This window comes from Tachypleus tridentatus, chromosome 3, assembly GCF_004210375.1.
Source record: "Tachypleus tridentatus isolate NWPU-2018 chromosome 3, ASM421037v1, whole genome shotgun sequence".
In the NCBI taxonomy this organism is placed as follows: domain Eukaryota; kingdom Metazoa; phylum Arthropoda; class Merostomata; order Xiphosura; family Limulidae; genus Tachypleus; species Tachypleus tridentatus.
This window is the reverse complement of record NC_134827.1, coordinates 70,936,797-70,960,261: the sequence shown is the minus strand read 5'-3', so window position 1 is coordinate 70,960,261 and position 23,465 is coordinate 70,936,797. Positions and strand designations below refer to the sequence as shown.

At 31.9% G+C, this 23,465-nt stretch overlaps 1 protein-coding gene across 1 annotated transcript in view; it reads right to left on the bottom strand.

Moving 5' to 3' along the window:
• Positions 1-3,808: 3,808 nt before the first annotated feature.
• Positions 3,809-23,465, bottom strand: part of LOC143247125 (guanine nucleotide-binding protein subunit beta-2-like) — a 39,948-nt gene continuing 20,291 nt past the window's right edge. The window contains exons 5-9 of the mRNA XM_076494677.1: positions 10,430-10,665; positions 6,899-7,028; positions 6,040-6,111; positions 5,359-5,575; positions 3,809-4,256 (exon numbers count right to left, since the gene is read on the bottom strand). Coding sequence (XP_076350792.1) covers positions 4,150-4,256; positions 5,359-5,575; positions 6,040-6,111; positions 6,899-7,028; positions 10,430-10,665 — 762 coding nt within the window. The 3' untranslated portion in view covers positions 3,809-4,149. The remainder of the gene's footprint in view (positions 4,257-5,358; positions 5,576-6,039; positions 6,112-6,898; positions 7,029-10,429; positions 10,666-23,465) is intronic.

Sequence of the window (23,465 nt, the reverse complement as noted above, 5' to 3'; positions counted from 1 at the left end):
GAACTTTCACTTGTTATTTCAATACAAATAATACTACAAAGATAATTGTTTAACTATTTAGTCTCTTGGCTCTCTGGCCGTGCAACATTGAATGTGTTTTCCGTTATTGTTATTATTTATCCCCTACAGACATTTTTATTGAGAATTTTGAAGTCAATAAATAATTTTAAATTAAACTATATAACCATACTAGTATTCTATTTTCCGCAATATAAACCATTCTTTGTTAATGTTTAGTTATATGATCAAGTGAGTGTTCACCTCACAAAATGGGTCAGTGCCTCAAAAATGTTGAGAATATGGTTTGGACTAATGAAGTCCTGAACATATAAATTGTTCACTTTACTTGTTTGTTTGTTTGCATTACGCAAAGCTGGACAATGAGATATGCACTCTGTACATTAATGGAAACCGAATCTGACTTACTGGGTCAGAAACAATAAAATTAATAAGAAGTAAATCTATTCATTTAGAACTTCATACCTTCCTTACTATTCTGTCTGATAAGATTTAACTTTACACAAAACTCAAAATGTATTTTTTTCTTAAATCCTAAATGTTGACAAACAAATGGTGGATAGCCACTGCAAGGTTCCCACTTGTTGTATATAAAGTCACCTTTCTCTAAACCGAAATCAGTTTTATAAACAACATATCTATTCTGATTGAAGGTGTATGCAGCATTCCTCAGTCTTTGTTTATTAGGATTTGTTAATACCACTTAACGTTGGAGATTACTTGAAATATTAAAATCAATGATTAGAGCTGGTCGATCGTCAGTTATGATCGGTTAGCGAGATTTTTTAATTTTTCATTAAGTCTAAATAAAAAACTGCACATTATTTGCGTTTCTTTGGAATATTTTGTAATCAATATATGTTACTGTACAGAATACATTTGTAGCAAGTGTAAGAAACAGCTTGGCGCACAGACATGTTATAAAAACCACTGGCTTTTATTTTACACTGAGTGGATTGCTAGCAACAAGCTTGTATTACTTTCTTTTCAGGCAGAATAAATTTCAAGAAATGATTTGATCCTTTATCTAACCGAATCAGGCTTTTACTGTTAACCAGTATTATGTTTGATTTATTACATAAACATTCGCTTTTCTTACGATACGGTTAAGAATTAAGAATATAAACAATAACTCCGAAAAATAAACATTTAATCGTTTATGATCAATTATGGAAAATCATAATTCACATCTTAATCGAATTACCAATATTTGATTATTCTAACTGGTCCGATGTAGCTAGGTGGTTAGGATTGCAGGTTCGAATTCCGGTCCAACCAAAAATATTTACCCTGCCAGTCTCCTGAGAGAAGTTACCAACCTTAAGCTATGATGTACAGAATAGACGTACCAACGTCTAGAAAATATGACTTGCTCGAGCTTCATGTAAGTAATCAATGCTACCTATCGTTAATCGAAGAACGTAACTCGAATTTTGTGTGAAATATATATAGTATTACTCATTGAGTCTAGATTAGTAACATTTGAACAGAGAGTTACTGAAGTAAGTAAGATATTTTAAAATATTGTACGTTTATTCAGAAATTGTTGTATTGAACATTGAAATGTATTTTGAATCTCAGCCTCATTTTTTTATTCTAATCATAAACGTTCTCGAGTTAGAGGTTTGTGTATTCTACTCGCAACTTCATATTTAAATTTAATATAAATTAGTTGTGAATGACTGTGAAGTTGAAACTCCAACGACTAGCCCAAACGGCCTGCCTGTTACACAAGCAGTCTTTAACGAAAAAAAGCAATATTTATTAAATGGTAGGACATGAACTAAGAAAGAGAAATACTGAATATTTTCGCGTCTTGGCTCTTTATTTTGGTCCTCAGTGGCTCAGCGGTAAGTCTAAAAGCTTATAATGCTAAAAATCAAGTTTAAGTATCTCTAGTGTAAACAGTACACATAACTCCCTGTTTTATTAAATGTGATGAAAAAAAAGTCTGTGTCTAATGTAATGACATAATTCTTTTGGCGCTGACGGCAACATTTCTTCTGATTGTAATTACTGATTTGATGCACTGTAATAGAATAGGTAAGTGAATACAGGTCAAAATAATTATTTTATATATTTATCTAGTCTTCATACTATAGTTACACTACTGTACAAAAATGCTAGGATAACAGAATATTTTGTCATTCCATTTATTTATAGGGCTAATTGTTCCATATCAATACAGAATATCAGTTTTAACACTGTGGTAATATTTCACTGATCCATGTTGACAACTGAATGAACCAGGGTGAGAATACTTATCATTCTTTATAATTCTCATATACTTGTACCAAGGGCATGTCATAAGTGTTCTGTTTGAATGAACACAGTAATCAAATTTAAGTCCTGAAATAAATGTCATGGCACCTTATATGTAGAAAGAAACCAGCAAGGAGGTAGTATATGGTACAGTATATGCTAGAAGAGATCAATTTAATAGCACTTCATCAATAAACGTTAATAGAAAATATGTTTAACACAATATATTAAGTTTTGTTGTCACGCCACGGTACAAAAAGCGTAGAGAATTGTCATTATGACAAATAATTTTAAGAAATGCATTGCATGATGCTTGTTGGACTCTCCAACAAATCGCTGCAGACTTAAAATGCTCTGCAAACACTATCAAGTACACCTTAGGTCATAAAACAAAGACAGGTAAATTTAAAAATAAGAAAGTAAGAGGTAGAACACTAAACTCAAAGATACTGATGTTAAGTATTTTCGTTAATAAATCCTTTGAGACAGAAGAAAAACTGCCACTGATGTTAAACATAAGGTAAACAACCATGCACCAAATGATAGAAAAGTGTCGATATCTACAGTATTAGGAGAACTCAATGATAATGAAATATTTGGTCATGTACAATTATAAAACCTTAACTTCAATATTTTAAAGAGACTGAAACTTACTAAAACGTGCAAAAACTGAACTGTTGGTGATTATAAAAGGGCATTATTGACAAATAAGACCAAGTTTGAAATATATGATTCAAAGTGCAGGTTGTATATCCAGCAGAAGATAGGCGCTACCTACTTATCTCAATGAATAACACCTACCATAAAGCATGGGGAGGCATTATGATTATTTGGGAGAGTGTTTCTTCTGATCCGACAGGAAATATTTGCAAAATAGGTGGAATGATGGACCAACGTAAGTACCATCAGATACTGATCCATCATGGTATATGCAGTGGTTTGTGTATTGTTGTTAAAAGATAATGACCACAAATGCTCCTTCAACCTATGCAGAAATTATTTACCTGAGAAAAAGCTACCGGAGTCTTGCAAAAGATGCAATGTCCTACTCCCACATAGCCCCGATCTGAACCAACTTGAGCAGATCTAGGTTTGATAGATCAAAAACTTGACAAATCAAAAGTTACTTCCAAACAAACTTTGTGAGAGAATAAGACTTTTAGAGTAAAATCTCAAAGGACGCTTTAATGAAATATGTCGCAACAATGCCTGAAAACTGTATACAGTTGTTAAAAAAAGGGGACACACACATAAAATATTAACGGTTTGCTGAACTCAGACACTTCCACTAAGTTTTTGTTGCACTAAATATGAGAATAAATACATTTTTTATGTTTTACTCGTGATTTACCATCCGCTGTTCTATGAAAGTAGCCTGAACTCTAATTTTTGACTTTGTCTTAACACCTTTGTACAATTATTTGAAGTTATTTATCAATTTTATATCTCAGTATGTCAATTGTCATAAGTTACACGTAAATGATCAATCGCGAACATTAAGAAAAAATAAGAACCAGTACAAAGCCAATATTGCTATTTTTTCTTTAATGCTTCTATTTATGTCAAAATCTCGGTTTTCAACCGCCATGAGGTTCTACAAATGTACAGGAGCAAAAAAAAATTTCTGAAATTTGGGATTCTGACAGTAATTTAACTTGAAGGCATTATGAAATGCTAAAATCGAAGTCGATATTCATATAACTTTACTGAAGAATTAGAAGAGTATATAAACATATATTTTCTTGTTTGGTAGCTCAAACTAAGAGGAAGCAGATTTAAAGAGTAACAAACAGTTGGTTTCATTATAACTTTGATGTTATTTTGTTCTTTTTTTGGCATATATTGAAAGTCTTGCCATTTGGTATAACTTCAATTCCAGATACGGACTACTGTATCCCATGAGCAGGACGCTAGTGCCATTCCGTTGTCAGGAAGACTTATGGATGTAACACGATTTTCATGTCCTAGAATATTACCTGAACGTAGAAGAGATTTGTTTCACAAACATATGAAAAAGATAAATATTTTTTCTCGATTATAAATTCATGAAAGTGGAATATGGAAAGAGCAGAGTTAATACAGTGTAATAAATATCGCAGTAAATACATAATCTCAAGCTATTTATTTATGATATCTCATGAAAATATTTCTGTTTCACCCATAGTAAGAAGAATCTAATATATAAAAATATATGGCACTGTTACCTTAAAAAAGGTTTCATAATATGGGTAAATTATTCATAGTTACGTTTGTTCTCTGGAGAGATTTTGATTCTATTGTTGTGTTTATGGAAGTTGAGTAATTCAAAGTTATTATATTGCTGCAGGAAGCAACATCCAATAACATTGCCATTATTGGTCAAATTTTTAAGAAATGCAAAAACAAATTAAAGAATTTTACAAGTATCCAACATGGTTTCCAGTTTTTAGTGAAACATAATAATCTTTTGAAGTTTTAATCCTCTTTTGGTATTGCTCTGTGGCTTACTTACATTTGATAAAACAACCTGATATTGCCTTGAAATAAACAAAAGTTTTATGGATACCCGATTGAAATTCAAGTTCTGAAGGAGCTCATCTAACAAAAATACATATTTTAAAATGTAGTTGTGATATGTAAAAAAGGAGAAAACGACGTAGTTTCTGTTTGAATTCTAAGCAACAGAAGAAATATTTTAGATTTATAACGAGAGATACCAAGACATCTTAAGATAATTGTCCCGACGTTTATTTGTTAGTACATGATTTGCAGCGCATTTCTATCTCTGTTAAGGACTGTTTGTTGACCTTATATAACACATTTTTACCTTATCTTGGGGTTTGTTTTTTGATCTCTTTCTTGAACACAATCTTACCTTGTGTTGCCAGGACTTGCTTATTTCAACTTACAATACATTCTTACCTCGTCTTGTGGTTTGTTTGTGCTACAAGTGTAGTTCAACTTACCTGGTGTAAATACATTATTATTGACGTGCTGTTTATATGTGATTTCAAGTAAATGTGTTATAGATGAATGATCTTTACAAAAATAGAGTCAAATTTAACAAACTGTTAAAGGCATATCCTTAAGTTTACTTACTATTATGATCTGAACGAAGCGTATCCCAGATATGAATTGAATAGTCGTCGGAGCCGCATATTATTAGGCGGCCGCTGTTGGACAGAACGCAGGACGTGAAACCACTTTTTGAAGTCGGTGGTTTGTATATTCCAACTTGTTGGTCCCCTCGAATATCGAACATCCGAGCTGTTTTGTCGTCTGACCCAGTTCCGAAAGCAAATCCACTCCTGTGAAACTGTGAGAATCAAATGTGGTAAATTACGTTATACATATATCAAGGAAAACATAAATAACAATTACAGAAACTCGCAAATCGAGCGGACTTGGAAGATAATTATTTGGTAATCTCGAGGAAGATCAATCTTCTACGGCTATCGAGTTTCTTGCATTTTACCAATTGAAGAGATCATTTACGGATACATTGAAATTCATATCGCGAAACGCATAGTAGTGGAATCTCCCGGTTGGACAGTTGTAAGTCTTCGGATTTATAACGCTAAAATCAAGGGTTCGATTCCATTCTGTTTACACAGCAGACAGTTCGATGTGGTTTTCTTTAAGAAGTCGCACACACACATAACAGTGGTATTCAGAGGCAGTAAAGGAACATTGTTTCTTGCATAATTTTTGATAATATTATATTTCTAGTATTTGTGATAACAAGGAACTATAATATCGTTGTTTCAAAGTTTTACTTACACAGACAGAGTTGACGTCAGACTCGTGGCCCCAGAATGTTTGTTTACACTGACAGTCTCGTACGTCCCATAGCTATAAACATAAACTCAGTTGCTCATTACAGATACACATACCAGTTTTTATCAAAAATCCTTAAAAATAATATGTTTTAAACACTAGCTTTAGTGTATTTAAATAAATGTATATTATAATGATTTTTAACCACTCTGAAAACTTTATAACAAAGGTAATGGAAACCTGTAACCACTGAGATGCACTTAAATGTATCTATTCCCGTGCATTTTTCTTTTTTAATCTACATTTACCCTATTGTTCCCGAAAAAACTAATTTTAACATAGACCTTACTGATTTCCCCTTTAAAAAGTGCTACTATTTTTTCCATATGGATACTGAAATTTCCCCAAACTCAGAGCTCATCAATGTTTTAAGATACTTCTCTCATGAATAGAAAATAAAACTAGGCAAAACGACATGCACTACAAGTGTTTGTAAAGTATATGAAATGCGTGTTGATATTACAGTCAAATCAAACAAGACATGAATCACTGACCTAGATCACTTCAGGCCAAGTGAGATTCAAATCTATTCTCTGCTCGTCCAATTCATCGTAGCGTCTTAAATATGATATTTCTCAGTTTGATTTTTAATGTTTGTTTTTTAAGGATGAAACATTCTACAGTAGTTGTATTTGTTGAAAATTTACATTAAAATAAAATAACAAATTTGGTTTTATAACAAAAAATCGAAAGCTCTTCATTTTGTGACTTAAATTTTTGTTAATTTACAATATTCAATCCTCTCCTAGAAGCTTTTAATTAAACTAAATGTGTTTTCATGATTCACTTATTTGAAACCGACCTTAGCAGATCTGTCCACAGAACCAGTAACAAAGGTGTTCTTATCTGGATGAAGAGACATGGTCATCACGTCCCCCTGATGACCGAAAAATTCTTTTTCTTTTACTCCTTTCTCCAGATCCCAGATTAAACTAGTAAACATCAACATAAATGCAAGCGGTAGTATAAACAGATTCTATTATTAGCTAAATTTAGGTAACAACCTTTTTATCCATAATTAATAGGAAAAATCCAATGTTTTTCAAAATTTGCAAAAATAAAACTTAAAAGGCTGTAAGAGTAGATAAAGTCTAAAATCTAGCATGATCTGTGAAATATTCCATTTCTACAATATATCTATATATAATGTGTACATCATTTTAGTAAAATTAAATAAGTATATTTAAATGAAGTTAAATACGTTTCTTAGAGTGTCTAAGAAAGTATGAGTATTATTCAAACATTTGATTTTGCAACATTATATACCACAATACCATTAAAAGATTTAATCTTTGTTTTAAGTTCCTTAATATAACAATATTGTTATTCTTTTACAGAACTGAAAAAAAGAAAATGTAGTTCCAAAAACATAAACGATATATTAAGTATCCATATTTATAATAATTGTATATTTTTTCAATAAACAGGCTTTTAAACAAGTGATAGGAGTTCCAACGGGAGCTAAGTCTTCAACTTATATTGCGAATTTATATTTGTAATATTATGAAAATATATTTATTGACTACATAAATCCAGATATTTTTATTTTAACTTACAGATATATAAATGATTTAATTAGCATAAATAATTCTGAAATAATGTTATTAACACCATTTATCTAGCAGAATTATAAATTGAAAATACTTCAATTTCTAATACAAATACACATTATTTAGATTTAGAAATTAAAGTAATTAATAAACACGAGATCAATATAAATATTTTTTGACAAAAGATACGACTTTGACTTTCCAATTTGTGGTTTACTCTCCTTAAATGGCCAGGTGATTATGGCAATCGGCTCATAATCTGATGGTCGTAGGTTTGAATCCCCGTCACAACAAACATGCTCACCCTTTCAGCCGTGGGGGCGTTAAAGAGTAGCCCAAGAGTTCGCGATGGGTGGTGATGACTAGTTGCCTTCCCTCTAGTTTTACTTTGCTAAATTAGGGATGACTAGCGCAGATAGCCCTCGTGTAGCTTTGCGCGAAATTTAAAACAAACCAAATCTTCCTTAAATAGTAATGTGCCATACCCATCTGTTATAAACATTATAACTTCGCAGTTATTCAGATAATGTTGAAATACTGATACAAAAATGAATAGTTAATGGATTTAATAAAGAAATTTTAGATAAAATTATTAAACTATTCTGTAATAAATACAAAAATGTATTAAATAAATACAAAGAAATAAAGGGCCAAAGAAATTTTATTAAAAATTACTAATAATTATTTTTAATTAAAAATAAGGTCATTTAAGAATTTGGCATTAGTTTTAGCCGCATATAAAAGCACGACAGTCACAGTAAACTTATTATACTAATATGGTTCAATGTCGTGTTAATTAGTGCTTCTGCCATATTGGGTTCAGGAATGCTAACATGAAGAGGTAAGTTTCATCGTACTTATCCCTAAATGGTAGTACTTTATTTCTTTATTTTTGTTTATCTTTTTCCTATTCTTATTTTAATTTGGGAGAGCAGTCACTTTCCCACAAGTGTCTGCAGGCAGTGAAAGATGATATAGATATGGAACGCTGTGGGCCTCAGCACCCACATCTCGCTCTCCAAATTTCTAGTCTAATTGTGTCTATTTATTATGTGAGACTAGCGAATTGGAGGTTAAGGCTGACAGACGAGGTATCCCCACCGCAATGTGGGTTCTACTTCTCAGTCACCTCCAAAGCCTAGGATACATTTTATAGCCCCACACCGTAGCTTGTACCTTAGGATCTTTTTTAAAAAATGCAGCCTATTTTGTTTAACCTTTTTAATTTTAATGTGTTTTGTTTTGGCTCTTACAAATTTATGGTTATAATTTGTATATAATATATAGTATGTAATATATAAGTGTGAAACGATGTGACGAAAGGTGTTGCTTCATATTTTTCCTACTTCAGAATTAAGGTTGTTACATTTTATTACTTAACAAGATAAAACAAATCGCATATAAAAATTGATCAACAGATTAAGTTTGTTACTAAGGTAATTTTGTTTCTCAAACATAAGTATGCGTAAATTTATATTCTGTTTACGTTTTGCAAAATGTTGTTATATATTAAACTGTTCATACATATAGTCTCAATCAAGAAAGACAAAAAAAAAGCTATTATAAAATATGGTTACGTAACTCTCTCAGTTCATTGTTATTCACATGATATATCTGATGGTTGTTCATATGATCTGAAATTCAAACATATTGTAGTCTGACATAGTCTTGTTTCGTATGATACTTTGAAGTTAATCACAGTATTACTAATTAAGTATTCAAAACAGTTTAGTGCGAATTGATTACTAGTGTCTAAAAAATATCGCACAATGTAATATCGCTTACAAACCAATGGTAATGTCTCTCAAACACTTTGACGAGTCGACTAACATTCGGAACGTTATATAACTATTTTAGCTTGCCACAGTTGTAAGATTGAGAATTAGTTAAATGTAAATACGTTAATGCTGTGAATATCAAATTCCCTTTAAGATGTATTTCGCTAACAGCAAGACACAAAATATTTCTCCAACACGATAGATAGACTAACAAGATGTCTAACGCTCCGTCTTCCTTCCATAGGAGTTTTGTAAATGTGTTTAAGGAAAATCTGGAACCATGACACAATGTGGAGATGGTAAAATATGGCACAACCATATATAAGCATTGGTGAACGTATGGGTTCCTATGTATCATAAAGTAATATCATTAAGGTTAAATTTTACAGGGACCACATCCAATATCCTGGTTAAGTATTTCTTTACTTCATTCTAATTAATGATGAAACTTTTGTTGCCTGTGCTAAAATGATCTACACGTTTCTTGAAAAAAAAAAAGAGACAAACCAAATGATTTGCACACATTGGCCAGATTTGAGTCTCACTGAACATTTATGAGATGTTTTTGGGGAGACACATATACTGTTAAATTACTCCAGACGCTAAAAATGTCCTAAAATCAGGTATTTTTTTTATGATCAGTCGAGAATACCTCGAGACCTTATCAACACTTATTTCAAATATGCAATATCAGTGCTGATATGCTCTTTTGTTTATTGTCACTATTCTGCATATTGAAGTGAAATATCATGAACTGTAATGTTATAAAACCACTTATACCTTGTGTTTACGTATGAATTTAAGCCGAATATCTCATAATTTGTATTTTAGATCACTCGTTGAGTTATTAGAAAGGTGTTGTTGATGAGCTCATTTTTGGGTCAAAATGATCTATTTTTAAGGTAATTTTTACTTTGTGCCTCATGACATCTGTTTATAAAACTCTTCGGTATGTATATTATTTTCATTCGTTAGAATAAAAGTAAGTTTTCATGTAATCATTACATTTTCATATCTGCTGAGCCTGTAATGAGTTTTCTGTCATCAAGAAAACGGCAACAAGAAAGAAATCCTTCATAACCTGCTATCTCCCTTTTCAATTTAGCCACACCTGTACTGTCTCTGTTGTTCACGTCATAGACTGTGCACATGTTGTCCATGCCTCCTACAGCCACAAAGTTCCCGGAGTGAGCAAAGCATGTGGCCATAACCCAGCTGGATCTGAGAGGAATAATCTGTGTCTATGAAAGACAAAAATAAGCCTTTATGTATCTCATATTACTTTACTTTTTAGCTTCATTTACTAACTAATAAATAACAGTTGGATAAAATTATACACTATTAAAATTTGTGTGTGAATGGATATAGACCTTATATATATATTTTATAAAAAAAAACAGCTTCAAAACTATCTTTTACTTAAATTAATTTTCTATAGGCGATTAAAGTCAGCACTATAAACAATAATGAGTCCAATTAAGTCTTAATATTATTTTGTGAACTCCAGCTTCATTTCCAGTCATAATAACAGAAATAGTCTGTTGTGATAATACCCAAAAGCGTTGGAAATATCCCAACTATCAAACAAAAAGTCGTAATTTTCATTTATAAATTATAACAGATTGTAGCAAAGTTGTATTAGGATAGCTGTAATTTATAAGAAACTTGTTCTTGGACCTATCATTTATCGTACTCTTTCTTATGAGCGGACTTAAATGTTATTGCCCAACACCGTAATTCCCAATATAACAGACTTCTGTAAAAACAAAGCTTGAATTACATATTCCGACAAACTTTTCATAAGTCTCGTTTCTATTGGACATTGTTCCGAAAACCTTGTTTAAGCATATGAAAACCACAAAATTTTATTCATCAGTACTGACAGACTTGGCAGATAATTATGTGATGACTGCAGTTTTTTAAATACCTGTCTTAAGATAATAGTCATTTGTTTCAAGGTATAGCTAAAAGCTTATGAATTATTAGTTTTAATTCTCTCTGAACTTCGAGTTCTTGTTGTGAACATAGTAAGTAGCTAATAATATAAGTGCTAAATATATCACCCACGGTGACACAGCTGGATTAAGTAGCGACATGTAAGTGAATTATTTACAAATATTTATCTTTATAAATTGTGAATAACCACCTGTTTTACGAATTTATGTATACTAGTTGTATTTTATCAGACAGACGGTAGTATTTCCTATTTAGGGATGGTTCAGATTCTTCATTTAAATTATATTTAAATATCTCATCAAAAGGTTATCATAACTTTACAATACTATACAGTGTTTTCTCTTATAAAAATATCTGTGTAATGATCGAGTCACAAGTTTTGTAAATGTCTGTAAATATCGTACCGAAAAGTCTGAATTTTTCTTCTTTCTTCTGCTTCGTTTTTATTATATAACTGAAAAACCAAAACAATGGTGTCAAACAGTTTTACTGAGGAGACATAGTTTCGAAAGGTGAATCCGGTTTCATAAATATTATTAATTAATAGTAATAAAAAATCATAATTCTAGTGTAAACGATGTTATCTTTATAAATACAATCATCCTATGTATATTGAAACACTGATTTAAAAAACAAGCAAACTACTAAAGCAAACTACTAAAGAAAAACTTTTCAAAAAACGAAGTAAATGTAGGATGGATAGTATCAGTTCTTCATAAACAATACAAACAAGGTAGTATGGATGGATAGTATCAGTTCTTCATAAACAATACAAACAAGGTAGTATGGATGGATAGTATCAGTTCTTCATAAACAATACAAACAAGGTAGTATGGATGGATAGTATCAGTTCTTCATAAACAATACAAACAAGGTAGTATGGATGGATAGTATCAGTTCTTCATAAACAATACAAACAAGGTAGTATGGATGGATAGTATCAGTTCTTCATAAACAATACAAACAAGGTAGTATGGATGGATAGTATCAGTTCTTCATAAACAATACAAACAAGGTAGTATGGATGGATAGTATCAGTTCTTCATAAACAATACAAACAAGGTAGTATGGATGGATAGTATCAGTTCTTCATAAACAATACAAACAAGGTAGTATGGATGGATAGTATCAGTTCTTCATAAACAATACAAACAAGGTAGTATGGATGGATAGTATCAGTTCTTCATAAACAATACAAACAAGGTAGTATGGATGGATAGTATCAGTTCTTCATAAACAATACAAACAAGGTAGTATGATGGATGGATAGTATCAGTTCTTCATAAACAATACAAACAAGGTAGTATGGATGGATAGTATCAGTTCTTCATAAACAATACAAACAAGGTAGTATGGATGGATAGTATCAGTTCTTCATAAACAATACAAACAAGGTAGTATGGATGGATAGTATCAGTTCTTCATAAACAATACAAACAAGGTAGTATGGATGGATAGTATCAGTTCTTCATAAACAATACAAACAAGGTAGTATGGATGGATAGTATCAGTTCTTCATAAACAATACAAACAAGGTAGTATGGATGGATAGTATCAGTTCTTCATAAACAATACAAACAAGGTAGTATGGATGGATAGTATCAGTTCTTCATAAACAATACAAACAAGGTAGTATGGATGGATAGTATCAGTTCTTCATAAACAATACAAACAAGGTAGTATGGATGGATAGTATCAGTTCTTCATAAACAATACAAACAAGGTAGTATGGATGGATAGTATCAGTTCTTCATAAACAATACAAACAAGGTAGTATGGATGGATAGTATCAGTTCTTCATAAACAATACAAACAAGGTAGTATGGATGGATAGTATCAGTTCTTCATAAACAATACAAACAAGGTAGTATGGATGGATAGTATCAGTTCTTCATAAACAATACAAACAAGGTAGTATGGATGGATAGTATCAGTTCTTCATAAACAATACAAACAAGGTAGTATGGATGGATAGTATCAGTTCTTCATAAACAATACAAACAAGGTAGTATGGATGGATAGTATCAGTTCTTCATAAACAATACAAACAAGGTAGTATGGATGGATAGTATCAGTTCTTCATAAACAATACAAACAAGGTAGTATGGATGGATAGTATCAGTTCTTCATAAACAATACAAACAAGGTAGTATGGATGGATAGTATCAGTTCTTCATAAACAATACAAACAAGGTAGTATGGATGGATAGTATCAGTTCTTCATAAACAATACAAACAAGGTAGTATGGATGGATAGTATCAGTTCTTCATAAACAATACAAACAAGGTAGTATGGATGGATAGTATCAGTTCTTCATAAACAATACAAACAAGGTAGTATGGATGGATAGTATCAGTTCTTCATAAACAATACAAACAAGGTAGTCAGTTCTTCATAAACAATACAAACAAGGTAGTATGGATGGATAGTATCAGTTCTTCATAAACAATACAAACAAGGTAGTATGGATGGATAGTATCAGTTCTTCATAAACAATACAAACAAGGTAGTATGGATGGATAGTATCAGTTCTTCATAAACAAGGTAGTATGGATGGATAGTATCAGTTCTTCATAAACAATACAAACAAGGTAGTATGGATGGATAGTATCAGTTCTTCATAAACAATACAAACAAGGTAGTATGGATGGATAGTATCAGTTCTTCATAAACAATACAAACAAGGTAGTATGGATGGATAGTATCAGTTCTTCATAAACAATACAAACAAGGTAGTATGGATGGATAGTATCAGTTCTTCATAAACAATACAAACAAGGTAGTATGGATGGATAGTATCAGTTCTTCATAAACAATACAAACAAGGTAGTATGGATGGATAGTATCAGTTCTTCATAAACAATACAAACAAGGTAGTATGGATGGATAGTATCAGTTCTTCATAAACAATACAAACAAGGTAGTATGGATGGATAGTATCAGTTCTTCATAAACAATACAAACAAGGTAGTATGGATGGATAGTATCAGTTCTTCATAAACAATACAAACAAGGTAGTATGGATGGATAGTATCAGTTCTTCATAAACAATACAAACAAGGTAGTATGGATGGATAGTATCAGTTCTTCATAAACAATACAAACAAGGTAGTATGGATGGATAGTATCAGTTCTTCATAAACAATACAAACAAGGTAGTATGGATGGATAGTATCAGTTCTTCATAAACAATACAAACAAGGTAGTATGGATGGATAGTATCAGTTCTTCATAAACAATACAAACAAGGTAGTATGGATGGATAGTATCAGTTCTTCATAAACAATACAAACAAGGTAGTATGGATGGATAGTATCAGTTCTTCATAAACAATACAAACAAGGTAGTATGGATGGATAGTATCAGTTCTTCATAAACAATACAAACAAGGTAGTATGGATGGATAGTATCAGTTCTTCATAAACAATACAAACAAGGTAGTATGGATGGATAGTATCAGTTCTTCATAAACAATACAAACAAGGTAGTATGGATGGATAGTATCAGTTCTTCATAAACAAGGTAGTATGGATGGATAGTATCAGTTCTTCATAAACAATACAAACAAGGTAGTATGGATGGATAGTATCAGTTCTTCATAAACAATACAAACAAGGTAGTATGGATGGATAGTATCAGTTCTTCATAAACAATACAAACAAGGTAGTATGGATGGATAGTATCAGTTCTTCATAAACAATACAAACAAGGTAGTATGGATGGATAGTATCAGTTCTTCATAAACAATACAAACAAGGTAGTATGGATGGATAGTATCAGTTCTTCATAAACAATACAAACAAGGTAGTATGGATGGATAGTATCAGTTCTTCATAAACAATACAAACAAGGTAGTATGGATGGATAGTATCAGTTCTTCATAAACAATACAAACAAGGTAGTATGGATGGATAGTATCAGTTCTTCATAAACAATACAAACAAGGTAGTATGGATGGATAGTATCAGTTCTTCATAAACAATACAAACAAGGTAGTATGGATGGATAGTATCAGTTCTTCATAAACAATACAAACAAGGTAGTATGGATGGATAGTATCAGTTCTTCATAAACAATACAAACAAGGTAGTATGGATGGATAGTATCAGTTCTTCATAAACAATACAAACAAGGTAGTATGGATGGATAGTATCAGTTCTTCATAAACAATACAAACAAGGTAGTATGGATGGATAGTATCAGTTCTTCATAAACAATACAAACAAGGTAGTATGGATGGATAGTATCAGTTCTTCATAAACAATACAAACAAGGTAGTATGGATGGATAGTATCAGTTCTTCATAAACAATACAAACAAGGTAGTATGGATGGATAGTATCAGTTCTTCATAAACAATACAAACAAGGTAGTATGGATGGATAGTATCAGTTCTTCATAAACAATACAAACAAGGTAGTATGGAGGTATGGATAGTATCAGTTCTTCATAAACAATACAAACAAGGTAGTATGGATGGATAGTATCAGTTCTTCATAAACAATACAAACAAGGTAGTGGATATAAACAATACAAACAAGTATCAGTTCTTCATAAACAATACAAACAAGGTAGTATGGATGGATAGTATCAGTTCTTCATAAACAATACAAACAAGGTAGTATGGATGGATAGTATCAGTTCTTCATAAACAATACAAACAAGGTAGTATGGATGGATAGTATCAGTTCTTCATAAACAATACAAACAAGGTAGTATGGATGGATAGTATCAGTTCTTCATAAACAATACAAACAAGGTAGTATGGATAGTATCAGATAAACAATACAAACAAGGTAGTCAGTTCTTCATAAACAATACAAACAAGGTAGTATGGATGGATAGTATCAGTTCTTCATAAACAATACAAACAAGGTAGTATGTATAGTATCAGTTCTTCATAAACAATACAAACAAGGTAGTATGGATGGATAGTATCAGTTCTTCATAAACAATACAAACAAGGTAGTATGGATGGATAGTATCAGTTCTTCATAAACAATACAAACAAGGTAGTATGGATGGATAGTATCAGTTCTTCATAAACAATACAAACAAGGTAGATAGTATCAGTTCTTCATAAACAATACAAACAAGGTAGTATGGATATCAGTTCTTCATAAACAATACAAACAAGGTAGTATGGATGGATAGTATCAGTTCTTCATAAACAATACAAACAAGGTAGTATGGATGGATAGTATCAGTTCTTCATAAACAATACAAACAAGGTAGTAGGATGGATAGTATCAGTTCTTCATAAACAATACAAACAAGGTAGTATGGATGGATAGTATCAGTTCTTCATAAACAATACAAACAAGGTAGTATGGATGGATAGTATCAGTTCTTCATAAACAATACAAACAAGGTAGTATGGGATGGATAGTATCAGTTCTTCATAAACAATACAAACAAGGTAGTATGATGGATAGGTTCTTCATAAACAATACAAACAAGGTATCAGTTCTTCATAAACAATACAAACAAGGTAGTATGGATGGATAGGTATCAGTTCTTCATAAACAATACAAACAAGGTAGTATGGATGGATAGTATCAGTTCTTCATAAACAATACAAACAAGGTAGTATGGATGGATAGTATCACAAACAAGGTAGTATGGATGGATAGTATCAGTTCTTCATAAACAATACAAACAAGGTAGTATGGATGGATAGTATCAGTTCTTCATAAACAATACAAACAAGGTAGTGTGGATGGATAGTATCAGTTCTTCATAAACAATACAAACAAGGTAGTATGGATAGTATCAGTTCTTCATAAACAATACAAACAAGATGGATGGATAGTATCAGTTCTTCATAAACAATACAAACAAGGTAGTATGGATGGATAGTATCAGTTCTTCATAAACAATACAAACAAGGTAGTATGGATGGATAGTATCAGTTCTTCATAAACAATACAAACAAGGTAGTATGGATGGATAGTATCAGTTCTTCATAAACAATACAAACAAGGTAGTATGGATGGATAGTATCAGTTCTTCATAAACAATACAAACAAGGTAGTATGGATGGATAGTATCAGTTCTTCATAAACAATACAAACAAGGTAGTATTGATGGATAGTATCAGTTCTTCATAAACAATACAAACAAGGTAGTATGGATGGATAGTATCAGTTCTTCATAAACAATACAAACAAGGTAGTATGGATGGATAGTATCAGTTCTTCATAAACAATACAAACAAGGTAGTATGGATGGATAGTATCAGTTCTTCATAAACAATACAAACAAGGTAGTATGGATGGATAGTATCAGTTCTTCATAAACAATACAAACAAGGTAGTATGGATGGATAGTTCAGTTCTTCATAAACAATACAAACAAGGTAGTATGGATGGATATTATCAGTTCTTCATAAACAATACAAACAAGGTAGTAGGGATGGATAGTATTAGTCCTTCATAAACAATACAAACAAAGTAGTAGGGATGGATAGTATCAGTTCTTCATAAACAATACAAACAAGGTACTAGGGATGACACTTGCATCTGCCCTAGCACAGGAAATAATTAACAGATAATAAATAATACATATAATTATTTAATCACAGTTGAATTTAATTTATCCCTTTTTTCTTTTAACACATACTGTGTGCTGTGCTGTCCCTAATACCATGTGTTTTGTTTTCGGAGGATGATATTAACCATTCCTATATTTACTTCCTTTTTTTGAAAACTTTTTCTCTACTGTTCATCACGTATTGATATATAACTAATCGCATGGCGATTTTATAAAAAGTTCATAACAACTAAACTATTAATACAAGCCTAAAATGTCACTATACTTTACAACTGAACATTGTTAGAAAGTAATGGAACGTTTTCTGTATTAATCAGTCGAGTTAAAGTTCTTATGGGAAGATATTTTACATAAGTTTAGTTGTGTGGTTTGTTTAACTACAGTGTGAAAGTTTCAACGAACAAAGAATGTACCTCAAAGAAACTGTGTTTGCTAAACCATCAATAGATCTATCTGACATACGAATTACAAGCAATCTGTAATGATGGAATCCAATTAAAATACAGAAAAAAATTGTTGTCTAAAATTGGTATAGCATTAAACTTGAACTGTTTTTTGCCTTAACTTCTCAGCTTTAAAGTCTTTGGTTTGCAAAGAAAAAAAACGTTTTCAAGAGAAACATACTTACTGTGTTTTGTGAATAGTCATCCTGAAACTAATCACACTTTATAAAAACAAGGTAATAGAGCCCCTGCGTAAAACCACCTCTTCCATGTCGATGAAGCTCACTGTGATGGACTTAAGTTTATGGTATACCTGCAACATCTAATTCTATTGTAACGAAATTCTGTGAAGGATGGTAGTTCAATAATGGGCTTAGCATTTTGACCAACTTTCAACAAACTTCACTGTATGTGAACATCGGCTTATAATACAAAGGTCGCGGGTTCGAATCCATGTCACACCAAACATGTTCGTCCTTTCAATAGTGGAGCAATATAATGTGACGGTGAATCCCACTATTTATTGGTAAAAGAGTTGGTGGTGACTAGCTGCCTTCCCTATACTCTTAAAATGCTAAATTCGGGACAGCTAATGCAGACAGCCCTCGTAGAGCTTTGCGCGAAATTCAAAACAAACAAGCAAATTTAACTAGATTAAAGGTATAAGAGTACATTGAACTTGCAATGGGGTAAAATAAAATTGCTACAATTTTAGTTTAACTTTTTTTTACAGCCATTGATTGTTGAGTATAGCTGGAAGCTTGTGAACTTTTGACTTTTTTATACATTTCTTAATCTTGCTAAGAATATGGTAATTTGATTAAGATTAATCAGATAACAGGTACTAAAATTTTTAAATAATAGAAAGTTTGTGAACTTAGTTGGAAAAAACAAACTGCAAGGTTTAAGTGAAGAAGTTAAATTATACTTGCCATAGATAAACAAACACATTTGTTATATATACAGAGGTTTGAAAACGTTTTGTTAGAATAGTTTTGAACATCCAAATCAGCATATTAAAACATATATAAAATCGTGATAGAAAGTAGTGTATCAAAAGTAGAACTACATTGTTTGACATCATGCAGGTAGAGTGATGTCATTAAATCCTGATTGCTGTGGGGAAAGGTGTGTAACAGTCTCTTCTGGCGCAAGATATTTGTACACCTGGATCATAAAAGACAGTACAGATCGTGGATTTAATATTTCCAAGACGAGGATAGACGTTTTACTTAATGACTTGAGAAATAAAAGACATTTGAGGAACTAGAGTTATCCAGAAAGAAACCTGCAACAAATCTCACTCAAGACGTGCTAAGCAAAGCGCAGCATTTCATAACAGGTGAGAATCCACCACTACAAAGGTCAGTGGCAACAGCCGTCCACATGTCTCAGGCAATAATAACCGGCATAATAAAAAATATCTCAGTAGTAGTTTGATGGCCTATTATCTTACTTTAGAGTTTTTAGCCGCATAATTATTATTGTTTCTTTGATAGGTATATTATTTTCATACAGCTTGCCAAAATTCTGTAATCTAATCATTTATTCCAACCCTTTGAATTTATATTTAACCATATTTCTAAGAAACGAATATGGGATAGTAGTAATGAATCGGATTTCAGATTAGTGTTATAATCTTATTGGATTCAAATGACTATAATTATAGTATTAAAAATAGGAGTTGTATGTTGTTAAAAAGTTAAGTGAAAATGATAACATGGTGTTAATGAACTTGATAAAGAAAATCTGATTACTTTCCAAACATGAAAGATATTTTGTATGATAGTAGTAAATTAAAAAAAAAAATGGAATTTGACCTTACTAGTCCCCCAGTGGCATAGCCGTATATCTGCGGTCTTACAACGACAGAATCCGGGTTTCGATATCTGTGGTAGGCAGAGCGCAGACAGCCCATTGTTAAGCTTTCTGCTTAACTTCAAGCAAAAACACACTCGACTATGTTAAGACCAGGAAATATACGTTTTGTTTTAATTTTTAAAAAAGATAATTTACTGATACAAGATGAATATTTTAAGGTAAGACCTTCTGGATGTTATCAGTATCTATCATTCGGTAGTCCCAAGTTTCATAAAGAAGGTTTCCTGGTCAGACCATTAGTGTTAAACTTGTAATCATGAATTGGTAAGCGCTTTACTGTAAGTTTTTTTTCAGCTTACCCATAAGTATAGAACCTAAGATCTGACATAAGTGTATACTATGACTTTTTTAAAACCGAGTGCCTTTGTACGAACATTCCATTCAGAAACGCATAGCAGTTAGCGATAGATGTGATGAGATTACAAGAGTAAGTTTTTGACAAGTGTGACTCTTCCCCATCGAGTCCTTGTAAAACTACTGACAAGATTTATGGCTATTTGACAAAGCACGGCCAAACAGAGCAACTTGGATTGTAACAATGTATCTAGGCTCAAAAACTGTTTTAATATAACGTACTGAGCTTTTGCAGAACAAAAAGAGAAAATCAAGCACGCGTAGCGATAACAGTGAGAAAGTAAGTTAGGACAAAATACCAAATTAAAGTAAATAAATGATTGATAACGGTGGAAAAAAGTAAACATTAAAACTCGGATAATGGTTAATTTGCTTTAGTATTCAGTAACACTACGTACAATATATTCATTGATGGAGATCCAAACAAGAAATGAACCAAAAGAAAAGAACAATATTACAGTAAATACTACAGTATAGCTTTATTAATCATCCCGGGACACTGAAAATATACTACATCTCATCATGCACTGATCAGTATATTGCAAGAACCATGTTAGTTTGTTTTGAATTTCACTCAAAGCTAAAGGAGGGTTATCTACGCTAGCTGTCCCTAATTTTGCAGTGAAAGACTGGAATGAAAGCAATTAGTCATTACCACTCGCCACCAACTCTAGGGCTACTCTTTCACCCCAGAATAATGAGGCTGACCATCACTTTATAACGATCCCACGGCTGAAAGGGGCTTGGTTTTGGTGGTAAAGGATTCGAACCTGCGTCTATCAGATTGAGCTGTTTCAGATTAATATAAGTGGTTCATGGGTCCTGAGATTGTAATAATAATAATACAATATCGTGGTTAGCTCTCGCTCACATACACACACACACAAAAACACCTCATTTTTTGGAAGTGAAGTACTCTGTTGGATAAGTGAAGTTTAAGTCTCATCATTGTAAATAGTAATACTCGCTAAAAGTTTAACTTGAAACGTTAACTACATATTATTGAATATCTTTGCGTTTTAAGATAGAAAATTATACTGTAAATACACGGTCCTACTTCATAATTCTTGATTGCGTTTGTGAGTTTGAACAAAAGTTGTTTCAATTTATCTTTGTGCTTTCATCGGACCATCTTCTTTCTCAAACTCACTCACAGTCAGTTAATCAGTGCTACTTCATAATGTACATTTGTTGAACTTCATATTATTAAGTGGATCTATCCCGCTATTATATCTGAACATATATTACAAGAAACAGTTTGTAAACACACTGAAGAGTAATTATATTCTGCTGATCTTCGTCTTAGGTTTCATAGAAGTTTTTTAGGAGCCTTTTCAGGAAATTAAAACTTGGGTAAGCCATAATCCATGTCAGCATATTTATGTTCACCAGTTGATAAGGCAGACATATAAATGGATCAGTACTCTTGAAGTTGCGTGTGCGTTTCCCGATGATCATCTGTTGAGCGATCTCCCACGGTTCTCTGGAGATTGCAATAGACTATCAGACAGTTCACAGCCAGGACTATATACTTCACGTCAGCCCAGCTCATGAAAGATAAAATGTTCAGTCAGTAGAGTAAGGTTAAGATGCCACATCACAATTAACGGTGCTATGAACAGGTCACTTAGAACCATCTACATCACGTATGTCTATATGACACCATTCACAGCGAATGTCCTTGCCACTATATTATTAGGAAACATTTGTTCCATTCATCATTGAACTAACAATCTACCAGTTGCTATGCAACAAAGCCCATGTAGTTACATTGCCAACCTCCTGTACATTCTGGTTCTTGGCAATAACCACTAGCCCAAATTCAGCCCTCTTACATACACTTGATTTCTTCCATCTTTATCTGACTGTCATACCTGGTCCAATGAGGAAAAAAGGAGTAATGGGTGTAAACTCTAAGGAAATACCTTACACCTGAAACTGAAATTACACGAGTTACTTTACAACCAGTGATCAACGATCCTAATCTTGAAAGTTTCGTAACATGTGTGTTCATAACTTCAATTTACCTTCTGGTACAAGTTAAGTTTAATCTCGTTAAATGATTACATTTTTGCATAATTTAAGATATAAATTTAAAATTAAATTCTTGTAGTGCAAATAAAAATATGTTTAACACTATAACAAAACATACTGAACGTAATTTATGCAATAACTTTCTTGTTTAGAAATAACGTTCGGAGATAACCGAAAACAGATTGGTGTACACCAACCAAACCTATTTCTGAATAAAACCTACCAAAAAACAATATGTGCATTACGTTTTCTTTCACTTTAAATTATTCTGTGACCAAATAGAGATTTTCTTTTGTTATTTTCCAAGAGTAACTTACTTATCAAAACTATAAGATTTTCTCTGACCAACATCAATGGTCCATCATATTTTCCAGTTGATATGTTGTAGATTCTGTAATAGCTCTAAATCTGTCCTTTATTAAATAAAAACCAATGTTAGAGACTAAGTTTGTGGCATTAAATACGCATATTACAACATATTTTTATATCAGTAGAGTCAAAGCCACTTACTTTGTTTATCTATCAAACCTATCTCATCTCAAAATTTCAAGCACAATTTCATCTTTGCCAAATAAGCCACACTCTTGAACGTATTGTATTTGATAATACAAACTGGTTTCATGTGTATTGTATTCGTTAATGTAACCCATACGCAAACTGATTTTAAAAAAAGATGTTATATTCGCTAATGTAGTCATGCAAACTGGTATCATTTATATTACAGTTGATAATGTAACTCGTCAACAAAATTAGTTTCATGGATATTGTATTAATTAACACAGCTGCACACAAACTGGTTTAATGTGCACTGATTACATCAT